The sequence below is a fragment of the Phyllobates terribilis genome, unplaced genomic scaffold (genome assembly GCF_046119375.1).
Source record: "Phyllobates terribilis strain yellow unplaced genomic scaffold, ASM4611937v1 Scaffold_4__5_contigs__length_816908805, whole genome shotgun sequence".
Taxonomy (NCBI): Eukaryota; Metazoa; Chordata; class Amphibia; order Anura; family Dendrobatidae; genus Phyllobates; species Phyllobates terribilis.
Genome location: NW_027362764.1, coordinates 374,396,475 through 374,420,367, shown reverse-complemented (window position 1 = coordinate 374,420,367; position 23,893 = coordinate 374,396,475). Strand labels below are relative to the sequence as shown.

Genomic DNA, 23,893 nt, shown 5'->3' with positions numbered 1-23,893 from the left:
ATTATTTATAGTGCCGTCTCCATCTCTACATTTCTTTACTATGTAACCTGGCTATGAAACTGAACGTTAATCTTGCTGTAACAACTATAGCTTCTTCCCAGACCATTGGGTATTTATTGCAATAATTTTGACCCCTGCCTCCTCCCAAAAAAAAAATGGTAGAACTAGTCCAAAATTTCTCCTCCAGAAAGAAGACAAATCGGGGGAGCTTTCTTCTGCTAATGTAGAAATACCGAAGCGTTTGTGCCAAGTGCTAAACTCGAGCAGAATCTGCCTTCTTTTTTCACGTTGTAAATGTATATTTACAATAACAAATGCAAAAGCTGAAAAGAAATAATGTCACTGAGCATCAAAGGAGCTAAGGATTTCCAAAGGTATTTCAGCCATTTTCTGATCAGACGCTTAGTCCTAGGAAGCTATGCCCACTGTAGCAAGTGCTGGAAGTGATCAAACAACTTGAATGACTGGCACTTCATTCATTCTGCCCGATGTATAGGCTGGTGTGAGTGAGCCCTAAGGGCACTGACAGAATCTGTCTGTGAAAAAAAACACGCCAAAATCGCATGGGTGCGAGAAAAAATCAGATGCCATACGGAGCCACATTATGGCTTCTGATTTTTACAGTTCTGTAGCATAGGAAACTGTAAGTGGTCCTGTAATGATTGATAACTGCTTATTAAAAAAACGGATTACATAGGGACAGCACACGGATGGCCAGTGAGAAGAAATCATCCCGGACTGATTCTTTATACGCTCGTGTGACCCTACCATAAATGTGATGCTATACACGTGCTGCACAAAGAAGGAGTTCACTTCATTCGGTGGGTCAGCACACAATTATGGCGATATCAAATTTATGTAGTTTTATTTCTACTGCACAACACACTGATTGAAAAAAAATCATTTATTTTTGTGTCACCATATTCTGAAAGCCCAACATTTTACAATTCTCCCTCTATCAAAGGAGCTGTGTGAGAGCAAAATGTCGTTTTCAGTGGAACCATTTTCCGATACGACTTTTTGATTACTTTTCATTATTCTTTATGGGAGGTGGCATATACAGAAGAAGCAGTAATTCTGGAATTTTTCTTTCAAACCTCGTTTACTATTCAGCTCAATCGACTCTTAACTCTATTTTGCAGGTTAATATGATAATAACACAATTTATGCAGGTTTTTTGATGTTTTACTATTTTGACACAAAAAATAAATAAAACATTTTAGGGAGAATTTGACAAATTATGAGACCCATAACTTTTATGCTTTTCTGTAGACTGGGGTTTATGAGGGCGTATTTTTTGCGGTTCAAGCTGTATTTTTCACTGATGTCATTTTTTGGGCTCATGCAATTTTTTTATCACTTTGTATTTAATTTTTTGTGAGGCTGATTGTATAAAAACCAACAATTTAGGATTTCTTTTTCCCAGTTTTTTTCGTACAGTGTTTACAAATTGAAACTCCAGAATTACGTTTTTTTGGTCGCTGCAACATTGCAATAAAAGGCGATTAAAACATTGAATCTTCCCCAAATGATATCAATAAAAACATCAGCTGGCTGCAAAAAAATAAACCCTCACCCGGCCCCAGATCCCTAAAAAGGGAGCCGCTATGAGTCTTGGAAAATGAAGACATTTTTTTTTTTTTTTTTACAAACTTTGGATTTTTTTTTTCACCACTTAAATAAAAAAGAACCTATACAGGTTTGCATCTGCGTATTCGTACTGACCTGGAGAATCATATTGGCAGGTCACTTTTAGCATTTGGTAAACATGGTAAATAATAAAAAAAAACAATTATGGCACTTTTTTCCAATTTCACCGCATTTGGAATTTTTTTCACATTTTCCAGTACACCATGTGGTTGTATCAATGATGTCATTCAAAGGAACAACTCGCCACACAAAAAACAATCCCTAATATGGCTATATTGATGGAAAAATAAAAAAGTTATGGCTCTGTGAAGAATGGGAGGAAAAAACGAAAACGCAAAATTGGAAAATCGCAAGGTGGTGAAGGGGACCGAATTCTGGTGCGTTTAGATTGTAAATCAGCCCCAATCAGTTTGCAATGTTTAAAGGGTTAGTCTGAAAGCCAAAAATAAATTTCAATTAATAAATCTTTAGAAACATATAAGTTTTGTAATTCAAGTCATGGTAAAATTCCCTACCAGTCACTCTGTGCTGCAACTTAGGGTTCTGTTTATATTACGCCCTTCTTATGATGATTCTTGTGCATGATGGGATACTCAAACAAATTGTCATCTGCTGGCTGAAACTGCGGTCACTCCCCTATCCACCCTGAAACAAAGTGTCCTCGGGAGGGGGATAGGGGCTGGACACTCCCCTTGCTTCCTTTGCTGCCCTGAAGCAAAGTGTCATCAGTGACGCTCGTTTCAGGGGTGCTGCTGTCCCTGCGGTGTCTTCCTTGTGCAATGTCTCCCCAAGTGCCCTCTGCAATGAGTGCAGCGTCCATCATGCACTGGGGATTCTCAGGAGAGCAGACTGTCAGTCATTATATGTATTACACTGTTAACGCTCCTGTCATTTACAATAAGCTTTGGTGGCAGATTCTCAGGAGGATCTATGTCCTGCCCATAGATCTTAACAGCTCATTTACATATAAGAAAAACATGGAATTCTCTGGACTAAAACATCGGATTGCAAATATCAAGGTATCCTCTTATTTAGCTTCCTATGACCTGCATGCCCATATAGACGGCTCGGGAGGGTTCATCCTACTGACAGATCCCCTTTAACCATAGCCTTTCCCTACTTCACTGCAGGTCCCCAATGGGTCAGTGCATATATGGTTATTGTCCTTTAATCCTTCAGTCAGGTTGGTATTATATGCACAAGACTTAGACGCCCCCTGCAGTGATCTGATCAGGTAACAACAGAGCCCAGTCAGAATCTAATTTCGTTCAATGTAAATACATAGAGGTCCAAGTTTGGCTGCTATAACATAGACGTTGATGTACACTCATATTGCAGCAGTCTTAAATCAGACTTATATTGTTTAATATAAAATAAGCAATAATTCAAAGGCATTGTCTAGTACTGACACTTTGATGACCTATACTATCTGTAGCCCTAATCCCCAGATATTAGCTATAGTCTGTTCCGCCAGTGGACAGAATGAAGCAATGTACAGACCGGAGCACAGCAGCCCCTCAATTGCTTTCTGACCACTACCAAGCATTGGACTTTCTCCCATTCACATTGGCTACAGCCACTAAGCAATTTCCAGGTCGAGTGTATATCGCTTAGCTCTGTCCACTGCTGGAGCAGATTACCGCTGACCGGTGGGTGTGCCGCCAATCTCATATCCTATCATACTAAGACATCACCAATAGTTCAGTCTGGACAATCGCCTTAAATACACCAGGATAAAGGGCTAGCCATTGGTTGCTGCCCTCTTATATGCCCCACTCTGTTTTTTAGCTGCACCTTGAAATCAATACAGAAATTGTGTCCCGCTCTAAAGATTGTTCTCTATAAGCAGTTGATGGGGACAGTAATATAAGAGCAGCCAGGTATAATTGGTAGGAAATTGGATGTATTACATTGAATATGGCGTAATAGAGCGTTTTCCTGTGCGGCTGGTGTGATTGTATGTGTGAGGACACACTTTGATGAGCGTTCAGACGTACTTTGTTTTCTTAGAGGCGCGTATCTACAAATGAAAGATCTAATAAGCCTATTTATGGCAATACATCCACAGGCAGAACATGCACGAGTCTCATGCTTCTAGGTACATTCATTACATTCTGTTCAAAGCAAAGCTTCTTACATCTATACTTTGCCTGAGGGTCATAATGCCGTGCCCACCCTGAAATCACAATTTTTCATGGATAGATTTCTAACCATTCACAAAGAGCAGCCGTCATCTGACAGCCTTATTTTTGGAAGTTTTTAAATTTAGACTTCCAGTCATGGCCAAAAGTGTATATGATGACCTCCAGACAGTCCTTTGATTACAGATAGCGAGGGGAAATTAGGATTTAGCATGTCAGTTTTCAACATGCTTGATTCATGCTAGATTTAACCTGTTCAGGTCAGTCTAGCCTCAATGTTTATGTGAGTATTGCATCCATATCTACTTTATGTGTCTGGACAGTTTATAGGTTTGGTCCAATACTCCACTAGGCCTCTTTAAAGCCTTCATACACATTAGAAAGATGATGGCCAAACAGCTCTCTTCCCGAGCCCTGTACACGCAGGAACATTTAGCCCAGTGTTCCTGTGCTTTGTATGAGTGTGCCATTGCCATGCTGCTCTAACAGCACTCAGAACAAATGGATCAGCTGCTGAAACCCCAACATGCCGATCCTTCTCTCCTCCGACATCATGTCTCAGGAGAGTTGGGAGGCCCCCATGGACGTTAAACGATCTGCTGCTATAGATCGCTTCTATTAACTTTAGTCATATGTGTCTGAGAATTTTGGGATAAAATAAGGCAATGCACCCTCACCCTGCTCTTAGCCTTGCTCCTTTTTCACCACTTCTAATAAAGGTCTTGCGTTCATTACAAATCTGCATTGCGCTTACATTCCACTTTATTTTAAAAACAAATGCTGGTAATATTCATAATAATTGTTAGATGCACTAGAATAGTAGCTTGTGGTTTCAAGGAAATCCTGTTTAACCAGTTCATCATGACTGGGCCATTTACCCCTCTTCGTGACCAGGCACATTTTCGTGTTTTATTGCACAAACTCTTAACGGCTTTCTAATTTTTTCTCATTCAGACATTCAAATGGTTTTTTGCCTCTTTTTTTTTGCAACACATGGGGCTCAAATTTTTCTGTCATTTTTATATATTTTTGTTTTTGCTGATAGGGGGATATATAAATAAAAATAAGAACTGTGTCTATTTCTCACTTTTTTTTTTTTTAACAAAACAAAGGACCACTTAAATCATTTTAAATTGCTTTCCCCTTTCTGTTGAAATTATTTTGATAGGGGTGGGGCTAGAAACAGCGTCTTAGACTGGCAATGTCTCTTTTTTATGCCTTTTTATATTTTATTTTTACTATTTTAATTTATTTATTTATTTGATTCATTTTTTTCTCCCATAAGATCTTAAAAAATATTTTTTTTGGGGGGGGTGGGGAAAGGGCATTTAAACATATAATACATCCTCTTTTTTTGCTGATTCCCTTGTAATTGGGGCTTGTAGTATATAAGCCCCATCTATAGGGGAATTTCAGCCTCCCACCTGCATAGTAGAGCTGTGTGGATTTCATAGGACGCAGTAGCTTCTGTTCCTCCCTACACAGAGTGATCACATGTTCAGTGGGTTTGGAGGAGGAAGCACTGTCAGTGCCATTGCTTCCTAACCTATACACACAGGGCTGATTCAGTGATTCAGTGGTGTGTATACAGAGATGAAGAATGTAAGCATAGTAATAAACCATGTTTATCTTCTCTCTCAAAAGCCTGGCTGTGTGTGACAGCCATCAATCTACACCACAGCTTCACAATCTAGTGAAAGCTGTTTAGACTGCATTGACATGTTAGAACATCAATGCAGAGTAATGTTGCACGGCAAGGACTTTAAAGTCTATGGGCAGTCTAGAAATAGTTAATGACAATCCTGCGTTAATTAAAATATGCATAATAATGGATTCTTTTTTAGTAAGTTCCTTGTACCAGCTTACTAGTTTTTAGTTCTGACAATTTATTGCTTTGTATCAATTAGGCTATGTAAACACTGCATCTGTGTCAAATAGATGCTTAGGCAACTTTCCACTATACGGACTCAATGTAAAAAGTATATCACATGGTATAAGATTCATTGCAGTCTGCTGAGTTTTCCTATGCAATGAATAAAAACAATATGCAGACGTACACCTTCCAGACAGAGGCCGAAAGAACACACTTTTGGCCTACGTCTAGTGAATTGGGGCCTATGGGACCGTTACAGTATAGATCTTGAAAAGCTCCCAATGTATGATGTAGGCTAAGTGCATAAACGCAATGTACACTTAGGCTTAATTCTTTTTTCTTTGGCACTTAAAGCGTGACCGTCATTTTAATTTTTATGTCAATTAATAGTACATGTGAAAATAAGCAACTTTGTTATATACAGAGAAATCTGCTAATGACTGATCAATTCTGGCAGAGAAAGAAGCAGATTTCTCTGATAAGATTTATTACAAAGTTGCTTATTTTCATGTGTACTATTGATTTATGAAATAAAAATTAAACCAACAGTTACGCTATAAATATAGAGGTCAAATGTTTTTTAACCCCTGCTGTCATGGGCACTGTTTTGTGAGAGGCAAACAAATGGAAGAATTACTAAAACCTTAATCCGCCATAAGGGATTATGAATCTCATTCCTATAATAGTTGAGACTAGCAGGTCTTTGTCCTTAGAGGGAATGGCAGCTATAGATATAAATGTGCTGTGACATTGCTCACATTCAGCAAGTTCTTGATTCCTTTGTTGCAAATAGTGCTCTGCACTAAACTGAAATACCCATTGAGCCACGGACAAGAGTGGATCTGTCTGTAAGAAACAGTCTAAATGTGAAGGTGACATGTCACACACCAAAGTAATTAATACTGTAATGTTGATGTCAACAAACTTATATTTTAACCCAAAATCTGTTACAAGAAATTATATTTTTGTTTAACCCCTTGAAGCTATGTGCTGTGATGTCAAGGTTATTGACAACCACTTTGACATAATGATTCTGATGAAAAACCTATAAAGTCACTGACGGTATCCATAGTAGTTTTTCCATGCACCACGCCACAAGCTCTGTGCGTTCTTGGAACAAATTCCCATCATTTGGAGAATAGCACTCCCCTTTTTTGTCCTAAGGAGAGCCCTTACTGCTCAGAGTGACGGCACACATCTGCAGGACGACGGCTTTTTTGGACAGGTGTAGGTAGAGACGTGATCGTCCGGCACCACACCTAACACCGTTCATTTTACAAGTACTAGCACAGATCCAGCACACAGGATTCCAAGCTTCATTCACCATTCAGCATCCAGATCGGATCGCTACAATCACACAGTGAAGAGAGATAAGGAGATTTTCTCCACACCACCACCTTTTAGCGCTATTCTTATTATATATAAATTCCCATCAAGTTTATTTTCGTCCTTAATTGTCTAAAAGATTTCAAAAAGTTGAATAACAACATTTGAGGCAACAATGAGCCTTTCTCAAGCAAGTTACAAAATGACAAAATACATTTTGTCATTTTGTAGCTGACTTGAGAAAGGCCCATTTTTCTACTTTGGTCTCATCTGACCAAAGAACTTTCTTCCACATACTAGCTGTGTTCCCTAAATCGTTTTTTTCAAACTGCATACGGGACTTCTTATGGCCTACTTTCAAAAATGACTTTCTTCTTCATACTATTCCATAAAGGCCAGATTTGTGAAGTATACAAGTAATAGTTGTTCTGTGGACAGATTCTCCCACCTGAGCTGTGGATCTCTGCAGCTTCTCCAGAGTGATCATGGGTCCCTTGGCTGCTTCTCTAATTAGCGCTCTCCTTGTATGGGATGTCTGTTTACAGGGACGGTCATATCTTGGTAGATGTTCAGTTGTGCAAAACTCCTTCCATTTTGGGATGATGGTTTGAACAGTGCTCCGTGAGATGACCAGAGCTTAGGCTATTTTTTATAACATAACCCTGCTTTACTCTTCTCCACAACTTTCTTCCAGACCTGTCGGGTGTGTTTTTTGCCTTTCATTATGCTGTTTGATCCCTAATGTTTTCAAACAAACCTCTAGGGCCTTCACATACAGTAATAGTTATACTGAAAATAAATTACATACAAGTGGACTCAGTTTATTAATTATGTGACTTCTGGACGTAATTGGTCACTCTGGAGTTTTTTTTAGAGGGTATGAGACTACAGGGGGCTGAATACAAATGCACATCACAATTTTCAGATTTATAGTTTAAAAATAATTTAAAAAAAAATGTATCATTTCCTTTACATTTCACAAATACTTGCTACTTTGTGTTTGTATAGCACATAAAATCCCAATAAAATACATTTAAATTTGTGTGTGCAATAGGAAAAATTGTGGAAAAATTCAAGGGGTATTAATACTTTTTCAAGTTACTTTATATGCTTCAGTATTTCTAAAAAAAAACCCACAACTTTGCATTTTGGTTTTGTCATTGATGTTAGGATTTGGAGAGGTACCCAAGTCGATATTTTGCACCCGCCACATTATACTCTAGCTACACATCTTTAGGTATGCATATATTTGTTAATGAACCTCTAATGACCCCCTTTACAACATAATCTAGAATAATTAGTGTCAAAATCTCACAGCCCGGGAAGGTCACGCAGAACCACCCGCTGTGATCTTTGTGTCTACCAGCTCTCTGCTGCCCCATGTCGTCCAGACAATTACACAATTGGCCGACGATTAACATAGGATGCCGCAAGCTGTTTGCATTAATAGGCCAGTTATTGGAAAACTAGCAATGAGCATATGATATGTACACCTCCGGATTCCAACATGTGGAATATATGTATATACCCCACGCACAATCACAGCTTCAGGATAACTCAAGAAAGATTATTAGCGGCCACCACCAGTCGGGTTTATGCAGGCTGACTGGACGCCTGGTTCTGGTAGCATATGGCTCCGGGCACACTTTACAAAAAAAAAGTAACAGAACTATTAAATTTTATATTTAATTCAGAACGATAGGCAGTGTTTATAAAAAATATACAAAAGATTTTACAAAAGGGACAAAACAATACAGCATATGCAGTTACATAAAATAAAAGGATAAACGTAAACTTACTAAACCTGTCGTCACAGCAATGGCTTCAGATTTAGGGAGGGAGGCACTCCAGGAAAAAAGGACAGCACCCACAGTGAACTGTGCCTCTAAGTACTGATAACGCCCAAAAGATGCATTGCCCTTTATTAGCTCCTACATTACACCCACACACCTCCCCTTCATGACTCCTTACAGGGCTGGGCTTGGGATGTGGCTTCAGTTTCAGAAAATTATGAGATTCCTTAAACAGATTATATCTCTGCTTCGGAGAGTCACATGTACTCGATATCGACGTCCTATTTTGTATCATTATTTTATCTTTACATAGAAACAAAATATGCCAGGTATAGCATCGTCTATCAGATCCGTATTCAATTGACAGGATTCTGGTCGTCTCTCAGCGCCTTGAAATTATGATTTGCATTCGCCACTTCATCATGTTTCTGAAAATATGATTTTCCTATCTATTGGGTCAACACAGTTCATGCAAACCTCCCTTTCTAAAAGCAGGGTCTCACATCTGTTAGCTAATAGTAAGTTTCCATGGTTGTATGTTATATATGGCAAGAAAATTGACAGCCCAAAAATGGATAGCAGATCAGGAGCCTATAATATCAGAATTTATTGATAAAGTTAACTGGCTAGTAAATTTGGAAAAAGGCACATACCTAAAAAGAGATGCCATCTCTAAATTTGACAAGATATGGGGTCTATGGATTGATGGCTCTGGTTTGCCATCTAGAGAACTGAGGAGATTTCGCCTTGGCTTGCTTTGAGTTACATTTATATGATGCCTCAAATTAAACTTCTTTGAAAATTAATTAAAATGTTATTAGTACTTCCACAAGTTATATGTAATTGGATTGACTATTGTTACTATGTTCAAATATATGTCCATCTAATTATGCTGGTTTTGCAGAGCCAAGATGTATAAATAACTCATGTTTAATGCTTCTTAAGGTTGGGGGGGTGGAGAACTGTGTTTCTCCAATGTTTGTCTGGTTGTTGTTATTTTTTCCCATTTTTTTTTCCTTTGTGTAAATCTTTAGAAAAATCAATAAAAACATTTGATTTAAAAAATTTTTTTCCCATGATTACCTATTTACAAAAGAGGGGATCAGCCACACAGAGGAGAGTGCAAGCTCTTCTCTCTCATCTCTGTAAGCTATTTACTTTTCCCCATGACAATTTGGAAACAGATTTAGTTAATTTTAACAGATAGAATCTTATTAGCAGTTTACATGAATGGTCTCCATGATCAACACATATAAAGAAATACAGTTTAAATAATTTATAGAGATTTTTCTAATTCTTTAAGAAGAAAGATTTTCTTATTATCTCTTCTGTATTTTGCTGGAAAAGAGACAGGTACCGATAAATACTTTTGTTTCATTAGTTGAAAAAAATATGAACGCTGCATAATTCTGAGCTACAGTCCTACATGTTGATCCAGAAGCAAAGAAAAAACATTATACAGAAGCTAATTCCCCAATATTAGAAGAAAAATCCTTCCTGATTCCAAATACGGCAATTAGTAAAAAGCCTTTAATCAGCATCCCATCTACTGTACAAAAATCCAGTATAGATAACTTGTAATATAAGATACCTTCTCTTCTTTATAAATAAAGGATGTCTCCTTGTCATTGTTACAGGCCAATGTGTATACAAATCATTAGATCTCTGTACTGTCCATATATATAAATATAAATGTACAATGTCTTACTATGTAATACATAATTATATATTTTACTTCCTCAGTCCTAGCGCATGACATTATATATCTATGTTAAACTTAAATTGTAATTTCTTGGCCCATGCGTCTAACTATCCTAAATCCATCCTCTTAGTTGATTACCTTATAGCGCCTACTATCATCTGAAAATATTTCAATACTACTCTGTATACTCTCAACAAGATCATTATTCAACTTATTAAAAAGAAGAGGGCCCAATATTGAAACCCTGTGGTACTGAACTGTTGACCATGACCCAATCTGAGTATGTTTCATTAATACTCATCCTCTAAAACCAATTTCCTTTCATTGGACTAATCACATATAGACAAATTTTGCCCCTAGTCCCATCATTCCTATTTTATTTACCAAAATTTTATTGGTAAAAATGGCCAAAATTAATTATTAGTGGTGGTCATAAGGATAGTATATTTAAAAGAGTATTGTTTTATAAAGATATTCCATATCTACAAGCTATGCTTCTGGGAATCTTACTTATGAGGATAATGGGATTTGTTGAACCCCATTTTATGCTTTGAAAGTGCCCACTAGTCACCACTTTCCACATACATTTCTTTATTGATTTATTATGCTTCCTTATGTAGCACCATTAATTCCACAGCGCTTTACAGACATTATCATCACTGTCCCCATTGCGGCTCACAATCTAAAGTTATCAGTATCTCTTTGGAGTTTAGGAGGAAACCAGAGAACCCAGAGGAAACCCAAGCAAACACGGGGAGAACATACAAATGAAGAGGTGTCCATGCTTCTTTATGATTCACTCCATTAAAGGCTAAGCGAGTTATGGAAGGCTATTGTGTGGATATACCATAAAATATGGAAATTACACTTTAGCAGTAATGGCATTTTAAATGAATTTCCGTCATTTGGAGAATGTTTGCTCTTTTTTTCCTGATAAACCATAGGAATGACAGAAGATGGACAAGACATAGTGAAGCATTTATATGAGTTCCTCAAGTCTGTATGGCATATTTGGTTTGCATGTATTTTCATAGTGTTTCAAAAAGCTGTGATCAAACTAAAAAAAACTTCAATTGTATATAATGTAAGGTATTTTAAGTTCATTGAAATTCTGGATCTTTTTTAGTCAAGCGTTGGATTCTCACCTGAAATTTTCTCAGATATGCCATTGTTCTTGTATTAATAACATACTGTATATTAAATAATCATCTATAAGTTCTATTTAAATGTTACCGATACAAAACGTTATAGACACTTCTGCATTGTGTCACTTAAAAATAATTGTTTTAGATAGATCTAATGTATTGTAGCATAATTTGGAAAAATATTTTCAGCTCATTGCAAAACAATTTCTATAATATGGAGCAGGACCTAAAGCCCTGAAATCACAATTTGTGGACTAATAAAAACAATTCTTTAATCTCTAGATGGGATCACCCGATTGAAAGAGTTGACATTGTTAAGTCATAGCTTCTGACTCTCAATAGAAGAAAAATAAGTATTTCCTTTGCTGTCTTCAAGGAGCTGACACCTTCCTTTTAAGTAGCATCCGTTTTATAATCATGCTCTAATGCCCCTATTCCCGCTGTGTGTGCTTTGGAATATCCTGTACTATATTTCCTTTGAATATCATTAACAAAGCATTCACTTTTCTACTTTGAAAGAGTGGAAACATAAATGGGATCATGTTGGTAGTGTGAGCTACATTTACTAGATTTGCCAAAAATCATTTAGGCGGTTGATAGGTGCTGGTGAAGGGTGAAATATGCTGAGTTTAGATTTATTTGTTGTCACTACAAAATTTCATTTTTCAGTGTAGAACTGCAAACAGAATTAATAGCATACAATTACTAATCGCATGCCCACTAGGATAATCTCATCTAAATCCGATGCTCCTCATTACAAGTGACATGATGGCCAGGGTAGAGAGACAAGGTGCATTTATACACTGTATATAACGTCTGTCCTCCTCAGCTGGGAACAGTTTATACACGACGTTAGATCACCTTGTGTTCTTGTCATATTGCTTCATAGACTTTGTTTGTTCCTGCAGGTTAAATTAGAAAGAAGATAGCAGTCTGTTGCCCAGTCTGTCCAAAAGAAGTGACCCGAAATGAACACCAACGATGGAAATACTCCAGAAGGGGGTCTTAATGTCACATTGACCATACGTTTATTAATGCATGGAAAGGTAAGATCAAAAGATGGCACTCCTATGAATATGATTTTTAGCAAACATTCTACTGCATTTCATTAATTTCCAAGCACTATACTCCAATATAAATGCCTTTACCCATACTGCTTTTTTAAGCTATAAATAGTTAGACTTAGTCCACTTGATGGATTATGTCTGCTTTATATTCATGGCCATACATTATTGTTTCATTTTTCTTTACTATTTCTGTTAGCTTTTTATGTTCTACCTCTGTTTAGCTGCAATAGCTATCTATCGGAGATGTATGTTAGGTCAATGGAATCCCCCAGCAATCAGTCAAGTGGGGAAAGGTATGAGGACTACAGTTCATTGTGCTTTCTAGGATGATAAAAAGAACTGGAGCTGGGTAAAACATTTTAAAGGCCACTGTAATTAACCCCTTTACCCCAGAAGGTTGTTTGCACATTAATGACCAGGCCAATTTTTACAATTCTGACCAGTATCATATTAGGAGGTACCGTATTTTTCGGACAATAAGACGCACCGGACCATAAGACTCACCTAGGTTTTAGAGGAGGAAAAAAAAATGTAAGCAAAAAATGAGTTCATGATGCACTTTTAAGGTACACTGGTATAGGGGTAATGTCCCCCAATTCTGACAATATCCCCCATCGTGGTATATATGCCCCCCCTTCCTTTTATACGTGGTCCCCATCCCCATCCTGGTATGCCTGGCATCCCTCCATCCTGGTATGCATGGCACCCCTCATCCCTATCCTGGTATGCATGGCACCCCTCATTCCTATCCTGGTATGCATGGCACCCCTCATCCCTATCCGGGTATGCATAGCACCCCTCATCCCCATCCTGGTATGCATAGCACCCCTCATCCCCATCCTGGTATGCATGGCACCCCTCATCCCCATCCTGGTATGCATGGCCCCCTCATCCCTGTCCTGGTATGCATGGCACCGTTCATCCCTGTCCTGGTATGCATGGCACCCCTCATCCCTATCCTGGTATGCATGGCACCCCTCATCCCCAATCCTGGTATGCATGGCTCCCCTCATCACCATCCTGGTATGCATGTCTCCCCTCATCCCTGTCCTGGTATGCATGGCACCCTTAATCCCTATCCTGGTATGCATGGCACCCCTAATCCCTATCCTGGTATGCATGGCACCCCTAATCCCTATCCTGGTATGCATGGCACCCCTCATCCTTATCCTGGTATGTATGGCCCCCTCATCTTTATCCTGTTATGTATGCCCCCCTCAGAGTTATCCTGGTATGCATGGCACCCCTCATCCTTACCCTTGTATGTATGGCCCCCTCATTCTTATCCTAGTATGCATGGTCCCCCTAATCCCCACCAGGCTGCACATAAAAAATAAACACTCCTACTCACCTTTCTTCTCTCCTCCAGCACTGCATCCTGATCGCAGATGATTCCGGCAACAGCAGGAGCCGCGCTGCGGCTAGGCTGTGTGCCGGCTATTAAGGAGCAGTGGGGAGCAGTGAATATTTATTTTCTTTAGCAGCGGGGACAGTGTCGGCTGCAGTGGGCGGCAACTGCCTCCTATGCCCCGCTCCTCCGCCGCTACCGCTCCCCCCACACCCCACACAGTGTATATATATATACCCCCCCAACATTCGGACTATAAGATGCACCCCCCATTTTCCTCCAAAATTTTGGAGGAAAAAAGTGCGTCTTATAGTCTGAAAAAATACGGTAATACCTCTGGAACGCTTCAATGAATCCCTCTGATTCTGAGACCATTTTTTTGTGATATATAGCACTTCATGATAGGGGTAAAATTTATTTGATATGATTTGCATTTATTTGTGAAAAAATCATAAATTTGGCGAAAATTTTTGAAAATTTTCAAACAATGAATTTTTATGTCCTTAAATCAGAGAGATATTTCACAGAAAATAGTTAATAAATAACATTTCCCACATGTCTACTTTACATCAGCACAATTTTGGAACCAATTTTTTTTTTTTTTTTAGGAAGTTAAAAGGGTTAAAAGTTGACCAGCGATTTCTCATTTTTCCAACAAAATTTACAAAAACATTTTTTTAAGGGACCACATCACATTGAAGTGACTTTGAGGGGCCTTTATGACATGAAATGCCCAAAAGTAACACCATTCTAAAAACTGCACCTCTCAAGGTGCTCAATACCACATTCAAGAAGTTTATTAACTCTTCAGGTGCTTCATAGGAATTTTTGGAATGTGGAAGAAAACAATGAACATTTAACTTTTTTGTTCACAAAAATTTTACTTTAGACCCAAATTTTATTATTTTCCCAAGGGTAACAAGAAAAAATGGACCACAAAATTTGTTGTATAATTTCTCCTGAGCACAACGATACCCCATATGTGTAGGAAAACCACTGCTTGGAGGCATGGCTGGGCTCAGAAGGGAAGGAGCGCCATTTGACTTTTTGAATGTAAAATTTGCTTGAATAATTAGCGGACGCCATGTCACATTTGGAGAGCCCCTGATTTGCCACAGTGGAACAGTGGAAACCCCCCACAAGTGACACCATTTTGGAAACTAGACCGCACAGGGAACTTATATAGATGTGTGGTGAGCACCCTGAACCCTCAGGTGCTTCACAGAAGTGTATAACATTGAGCTGTAAAAATAAAATTTTCATATTTTTCCCACAAAAATGTTTTTCAACCCCCAATTTTGCATTTTCATAAGGGTAACAGGAGAAATTGCACCATACCATTTGTTGTGCAATTTCTTCTGAGTAAGCTGATACCCCATATGTGGGAGGAAACAGCAGGGCTCGAAATTTTCTTGAATAATTAGCAAACGCCATGTCACGTTTGGGGAGCCCCTGATGTACATAAACAGTGGGAAACCCCCCACAATTGACCCCATTTTAGAAACTAGGCCCCTCAAGAATTTTATCAAGGGGTGTAGTGAACATTTTGAACCCAGAGGTATGACACAAAATTTGATAACATTAGTTCATCATATTGAATAAGTTGTCATTAGTCTTGAGCGCAAGTGCTCGCTACTTGAGTTTGCATCGGGTACTCTGTTATGCACCAAGTATCATGGGTGCTCGAGTCCCCGTCTCACATGTTTCATGGTTGTTAGACACCCAAAAAAACATGTAGGGATTGCTCGTGCATGGCAGGCAATCCCCGCATGTTTTTTTGGCTGTATAACAGATGCAAAACAAACAGATGCAAAACATGCAGGGCGGGGACTCGAGCACCCGTGATGCTCTATGCATACCCGAGCACCCAATACAAACTCAAGTGCGAGCACTTGCGCTCAACAGTAGTTGCCATATCGTCATCATTTTTTTTGTCTTTACTTTTGAAAAAATCCCAACCCCAACTCTAACCCTAACACAACCCTCACCCTAACCGTAACCTTAATCCTAACCCTAACACAACCCTTAACCGTAACACAAGTCTAACCCCAACACAACCCTAACCCTAATCCTAGCCCTAACACAACCATAACCCTAATCCTAACCCTAACACACCCCTAACCCTCAGGGCTGTGGAGTCAGTAAGCCAAACCTCCAACTCCTAAATTTCCATGACACCGACTCCAACTCCGAGTCCACGATTCCGAGTCCCTCATACATGGCTCATGTTTAAGTGATAAATTTACTGTAGCAGTAAATTTAAGCTGTAGCAGTAAATTTGTAGCAGTAAACAGATTCATCTCAGCTAAAAGTGTAGACCCTTAGATCAGAAATAGGACAGACATTTATAGGACATTTCATAACTTTCCCAAATTCTTATGAAAAAATATTCCCCACAAACTTCATTGAACTTTATTATAGATTTCGGTTTGTTCTATTTTATACTGACTCTGACTCCACGACACCGACTCCACAGCCCTGCTAACCCTATCACAACCCTACCCCTAATCCTAACCCTAACACAGCCCTAACCCTATCCCGAGGGATCCATTCACTATAATGAGGCAGCAGAGTTACTCTGGACTCCGTCTGGCCTCTGTTTAGCCGTGTCCTTTTTATCAGAGGATGTGGGGGTTCCATATGAATCACGTATTTCAGAGATTTGCACGGAAACCTCGGTGTAAGCGCTCAGCTCAGAATAGATGTAAGCCGAGCCTTACTGCGATCTTTTGGGAGGCAGAATGAACAAATCAGCAACAGGTGAAGAATTGTTTTTATTTATTTTTTACGCCGTTCCTCGCGTGGTGTAAGTGATTAGACGACTTTATTCTTCGGGTCAGTATTATTACAGCGATAACAGATTTAAATCAGGTTTTCATGTTTGGCAGCTGTCACACACTAAAAAACCCTTTTTTTTTTTTGCAAAGACTAGTTTTTGCATCACCATATTTTGAGAGCTATAATTTTTCCATATTTCGGCCGACAGAGTCATGTGAGGGCTTATTTTTTGCGGGACAAGTTGACGTTTTTAGGCTGCGTGCCCACTATGCGTTTTTCAAGAGTTTTTGCAGCGGAATTTCTGCAGCGAAAATGCTTAAAAAATGCTTGGTAATACGTGCCCCATGGTCCCCAATGATAATTCGCATGTGCTATGAAATTTCCGCTGCGGATTATCATTGCTGAAAAATACGCAGCATGTCCATTAATTTTGTAGACATGCAGCATAATTGCCGCCATTGACTTGCATTGAATCGCATAATATCCGTATGAGCACATGTGCACAAGCGGATGTTATGCGATTCAATGTGCGGATGGTACCCGAGTCTGGAGAAGAGGAGACTCTCATCCAGACCCGGATACCATAGAACCTGTTAAAAAAAATAATTTAAAATAAAAAATAAAGTTTATACTTACCTTCCGATGGCCCCCGGTGTTTTCTCCGCTGCGTCCGGTCTGTTACCGACGTCAGCGGCCGCGTGACCTGTCACATGACTAAATGACGTCATGGCAGGTCCTTTCACACCACCGCGACCCATACAACAGACCGGACGCAGCGGAGAAAACATCGGGGGCCATCGGAAGGTAAGTATAATCTTTATTTTTTATTTTAAATTCTTTCTTTAACAGGTTCTATGGTACCTGGGTCTGGAGGAGAGTCTCCTCTTCTCCAAACCCAGGTACCATCCGCACATAGAATCGCTTAATATCCGTATGTGCAAATGTAGTCATGCGGATATTATGCGATTTAATGCAAGTCAATGGCGGCGATTATGCCGCGTGTCTGCAAAATTAATGGACATGCTAGTGGGACAGTTTTATAGGTCAGGTCGTTCTGGACATGGCTATACCAAATATGTGTACTTTTGTTGTTTATTTTTTTCATAATAATATTTATTTATAGGTACTATATATATATATATACAGTAAAGACCAAAAGTTTGGACACACCTTCTCATTTAAAGATTTTTCTGTATTTTCAGGACTATGAAAATTGTACATTCACACTGAAGGCATCAAAACTATGAATTAAAACATGTGGAATTATATACTTAACAAAAAAGTGTAAAACAGCTGAAAATATGTCTTATATTCTAGGTTCTTCAAAGTAGCCACCTTTTGCTTTGATGACTGCTTTGCACACTCTTGGCATTCTCTTGATAAGCTTCAAGAGGTAGCCACCGGAAATGGTCTTCCAACAATCTTGAAGGAGTTCCCAGAGATGCTTAGCACTTGTTGGCCCTTTTGCCTTCACTCTGCGGTCCAGCTCACCCCAAACCATCTCGATTGGGTTCAGGTCTGGTGACTGTGGAGGCCAGGTCATCTGGCGTAGCATCCCATCACTCTCCTCCTTGGTCAAATAGCCCTTACACAGCCTGGAGGTGTGTTTGGGGTCATTGTCCTGTTGAAAAATAAATGATGGTCCAACTAAACGCAAACCGGATGGAATAGGATGCCACTGCAAGATGCTGTGGTAGCCATGCTGGTTCAGTATGCCTTCAATTTTGAATAAATCCCCAACAGTGTCACCAGCAAAGCACCCCCACACCATCACACCTCCTCCTCCATGTTTCACGGTGGAAACCAGGCATGTAGAGTCCATCTGTTCACCTTTTCTGCATCGCACAAAGACACGGTGGTTGGAACCAAAGATCTCAAATTTGGACTTATCAGACCAAAGCACAGATTTCCACTGGTCTAATGTCCATTCCTTGTGTTCTTTAGCCCAAACAAGTCTCTTCTGCTTGTTGCCTGTCCTTAGCAGTGGTTTCCTAGCAGCTATTTTACCATGAAGGCCAGCTGCACAAAGTCTCCTCTTAATAGTTGTTGAAGAGATGTGTCTGCTGCTAGAACTCTGTGTGGCATTGACCTGGTCTCTAATCTGAGCTGCTGTTAACCTGCAATTTCTGAGGCTGGTGACTCGGATAAACTTATCCTCAGAAGCAGAGGTGACTCGTTGTCTTCCTTTCCTGGGGCAGTCCTCATGTGAGCCAGTTTCTTTGTAGCGCTTGATGGTTTTGCAACTGCACTTGGGGACACTTTCAAAGTGTTCCCAATTTTTCAGACTGACTGACCTTCATTTCTTAAAGTAATGATGGCCACTCGTTTTTCTTTAGTTAGCTGCTTTTTTCTTGCCATAATACAAATTCTAACAGTCTATTCAGTAGGACTATCAGCTGTGTATCCACCTGACTTCTGCACAACACAACTGATGGTCCCACCCCCATTTATAAAGCAAGAAATCCCACTTATTAAACCTGAAAGGGCACACCTGTGAAGTGAAAACCATTTCCGGTGACTACCTCTTGAAGCTCATCAAGAGAATGCCAAGAGTGTGCAAAGCAGTCATCAAAGCAAAAGGTGGCTACTTTGAAGAAACTAGAATATAAGACATATTTTCAGTTGTTTCACTCTTTTTTGTTAAGTACAGTGCCTACAAGTAGTATTCAACCCCCTGCAGATTTAGCTGGTTTGATAAGATGCAAATAAGTTAGAGCCTTCAAACTGCAAACGAGAGTAGGTTTTATGAACAGAAGCATAAATCTTACAAACCAAAAAGTTATGTTGGTCAGTTGAATTTTATTAAATTTTAAACATAAAAGTGTGGGTCAATTATTATACAACCCCTATGTTTAATATTTTGTGGAATAACCCTTGTTTGCAATTACAGCTAATAATCGTCTTTTATAAGACCTGATCAGGCCGGCACAGGTCTGTGGAGTTATCTTGGCCCACTCCTCCATGCAGATCTTCTCCAAGTTATCTAGGTTCTTTGGGTGTCTCATGTGGACTTTATTCTTGAGCTCCTTCCACAAGTTTTCAATTGGGTTAAGGTCAGGAGACTGACTAGGCCACTCCAACACCTTGACTTTTTCCCTATTGAACCAGGCCTTGGTTTACTTGGCTGTGTGCTTTGGGTCGTTGTCTTGTTGGAAGATGAAATTACGACCCATCTTAAGATCCTTGATGGAGGAGCGGAGGTTCTTGGCCAAAATCTCCAGGTAGGCCGTGCTATCCATCTTCCCATGGATGCGGACCAGATGGCCAGGCCCCTTGGCAGAGAAACAGCCCCACAGCATGATGCTGCCACCACCATGCTTGACTGTAGGGATGGTATTCTTGGGGTCGTATGCAGTGCCATCCAGTCTCCAAACGTCACTTGTGTGGTTGGCACCAAAGATCTCGATCTTGGTCTCATCAGACCATAGAACCTTGAACCAGTCTGTCTCAGAGTCCTCCAAGTGATCATGAGCAAACTGTAGACGAGCCTTGACATGACGCTTTGAAAGTAAAGGTACCTTACGGGCTCGTCTGGAACGGAGACCATTGCGGTGGAGTACGTTACTTATGGTATTGACTGAAACCAGTGTCCCCACTGCCATGAGATCTTCCCGGAGCTCCTTCCTTGTTGTCCTTGGGTTAGCCTTGACTCTTCGGACAAGCCTGGCCTCGGCACGGGAGGACACTTTCAAAGGCTGTCCTGGCCGTGGAAGGCTAACAGTAGTTCCATAAGCCTTCCACTTATGGATGATGCTCCCAACAGTGGAGACAGGTAGGCCCAACTCCTTGGAAAGGGTTTTGTACCCCTTGCCAGCCTTGTGACCCTCCACGATCTTGTCTCTGATGGCCTTGGAATGCTCCTTTGTCTTTCCCATGTTGACCATGTCTGAGTGCTGTTCACAAGTTTGGGGAGGGTCTTAAATAGTCAGAAAAGGCTGGCAAAAGAGATCTTTAATCCACAATGTGAAGCTCATTATTCTTGGTGCCTGAACTACTTCTTAATACTTTAGGGGGACCAAACAGAATTCTTGTGGTTTGAAGGGTTGAATAATAAATGACACTCTGAATTAACTTTTTACGTTTTTAAAAAAAAAAAAAAAAAAAAAAAAAATTGCTGCAGTGCATTTCCCACTTCCAGGCTGATCTACAGTACAAATGTCACAATGCCAAGTTAATTCCGCATGTGTCAACCAGCTAAATCTGCAGGGGGTTGAATACTACTTGTAGGCACTGTATATAATTTCACATGTGTTAATTCATAGTTTTGATGCCTTCAGTGCGAATGTACAATTTTTGAGAAGGTGTGTCCAAACTTTTGGTCTGTACTGTATATATTTATTAATATATATATATTTATTTATTTAAAAAAATATATTTTCACAACATTTTTTACTTTTTTTTTTTCTTCACTTTTTTACTTAGTCCCATTGTGTAACTTTCACTTTCTGCAGTCTGATTGAAGTTATAATGCATAGCAGTGCAGGATATCAGAATTATATGACACCTGTCGGCGATCGCGCGCGCACAGCCTTTGTGCGGGAGCGATTGCCTGTGTGTAATAATACGTACCTGGTCCATAAAGCCCGGGGCACACGGACGTATTTAATGCAATAATTTAATTTATTTTCTAATATACTTTAATTAAAAATTCCCTACAATTCCCTTATTACACTATCTGCTTTATTGTTTTTACTACTTCCTTATTTGATTATGCTTTGTTTGAGAATCCTTGGGATACTGAAGCGAAGCATCATCAGGGGGCAGAGGCTGCAGTCACTGCCACAGCCTCTATCCCCACCCTGAAATGAAGGGGTTGGGCTCTGCTGAGCATGCATCGGTTATCAATTCTGATGGATTTTCAGTAGTAGATTCTCATCACTGTGCGATGTGCACAATGACAGTGCTCTCTCTCGCCTGATCTGATCTGATGTGTAATAAGGGAATGGTAGGGAATTTTTAATTAAAGTATATTAGAAAAATAAATTAGATTATGGAATTAAATAAATAGGCATTTAGGATGAAAATGTATTTATTCTTAGGACCACCCCCTTAACTTACTGCTCTAACAATATCTCTCACCCAGTCTATTTTCTCTAACACCAATGAGAAAAACACCATTACGTTGATCATTAATTACAGCCTATGTTATAATTCATTGCTGCTGCTATAACATTTAAGATCTTCGTGGAGAATGAAGTGCCCACTGCTGCTCTTTCTTCTCCTTTTACATCCTGTGTGCTGCCCTCTCAGTAATAAGAGCAGTAAATGGATGACTTTATGAATTTAGCTTTTATTCTGTCTCTTTTTTTTAACCAGATCTTTGTCAGGTCTCAAATTCAGGATATATCTATGACAGGATTTTCTTTGACTATAAATCTCAATAGTGTTCCTGTCACGCCACGTGTGGGAAAGACTTAGTGCAACACAGAGGGAAGAGGGAAAGGGAGCCCAGACACTAGGGAAAGTGGGAAGTGGAGACCTCCTAGTCTGGTCTAGTGTCACCCTGTCTCATCTACCGTCCCTATATTACCTCTTCAGCAATCGCCGCCTGCATGCCTCGCCCTGTCTTTCCCTAGCGTATGACTAAGGCTAGGGATGCGAGGAGATGAGCACTAGTTGATCTCCGCTAAACGCTATAGACAACAAGGCTAGACAAACATGGGGAGAATGCTAGCTTTAGACAACTCCAGACAAATGCGAACTTGGCCTCAAACTCCAGAGAGGAAGAAGTACTGCTCTTGCTAAGCCTTCACAAGTAGAAATGAATATCGCCAGCACCTCCCTCTCAGACACACCAGGTATATATACACCCAGGCCAGGGAGCTAATTACCAGAGGGAGGTAGACGCTAGGTCCTCTCATTTAAGAAGATGTCTATAATGCCAAAAGTAGAGATCTCCTGCAACCAACTGCAGGGCGACTGTCTGTCACCTCTGATACACCCGTGACAGTTCCGGTTACAAGTGTAGGATAAAAATATATATCTTATGCCACTAGGTTATGGTGGAAAAGGAGATTATAATTTAAAGTAACATTACTTTCTTCTATAAATTTAATAAATTTAGTAGCAGAAATACATGGAAAAAAATACTTGATGTTAATTTAACTAAATAAATTACAACCAAGTCTTATTTATAATAAGGCCACATACAGGTACCCACATTTTTTTGCTGTAAATCAGTTAAATTACAAACTTTAGGTTGTGTTCTATAGGGTCCCACTGTGACTCAGTCACCCAAGGGCCATGAACACCTCCAGCCGGTACTGGTTCCAGTTCCCCTTGATGCATTGGAAACACGTTTTTGTAGAACAAACATCATAGCTGAGCTCCTATAGTGCTGTAAGAAGGGTTTTGCTATATCAGACTACTATGCAATGTTTGACGCACAAACTGCACCTACGAGAATATGACTCTACAAAGTAAACTCTTTCCAGCGAGTAATGCTCTGTGATTTGACATCTGAAGCCTACAGAACTGGCAGTCTAGATTATTGGAATTTGTGCATAATAAGATGTTTTTTAAAGGGATTATGCACTAAATATCTGTTAATTCTTATCTGGTCCTCCTCTTGCAACTTTTGTCTCTCTAGCCAGTGCTGCACTTACTCTGCGGACAGCGCTGAAGTGCAGGGGGCTGTAATGCTAGCGTCACTGGAAGAAGTTGGTGCGGACCATCCGCGTGTAATTACCTCTTTGCCGTTACCTATGGGGCTGTATCACACCCTATTCAAACGCTCAGCACTTTGCTGGTAGTTGGCAGTTATACGTGCACTTCCCCTGGATTGTATTGTCTCCGGTTAAGCCAAGCTTCCTGACCTGGCTTGTTGAATCTGTTGCTGACCCTCAACTGACTCTTAACTCTTTGTTTGCGTGACAATTCTGACTTTGCATACTTTCTCGTGAAGACCAGGGTACCTCTGGAACCTGCTGAACACAGTGCACAGTGCCTTGTATAAAGTCTGACTGTAAAAGCCTTATTAAGAGCTGGTAATAGGTTTCCACAAACAGTTCACCCTTACAAAGTCCAGATTTGTACATTTGATAGCTTAGGATAAGGCATCAATATTAGCT

The 23,893-nt window shown here is 39.8% G+C and overlaps 1 protein-coding gene across 8 annotated transcripts in view; it reads left to right on the top strand.

The window, feature by feature from the left end:
* Positions 1-23,893, top strand: part of LOC141265411 (poly(rC)-binding protein 3-like) — a 1,492,220-nt gene that overhangs the window by 1,273,062 nt on the left and 195,265 nt on the right. For all 8 annotated transcript variants that reach the window (XM_073678474.1, XM_073678473.1, XM_073678467.1 and 5 more), the window contains one exon: positions 12,539-12,676. In XM_073678474.1, coding sequence (XP_073534575.1) covers positions 12,599-12,676 — 78 coding nt within the window. In that variant the 5' untranslated portion in view covers positions 12,539-12,598. The remainder of the gene's footprint in view (positions 1-12,538; positions 12,677-23,893) is intronic.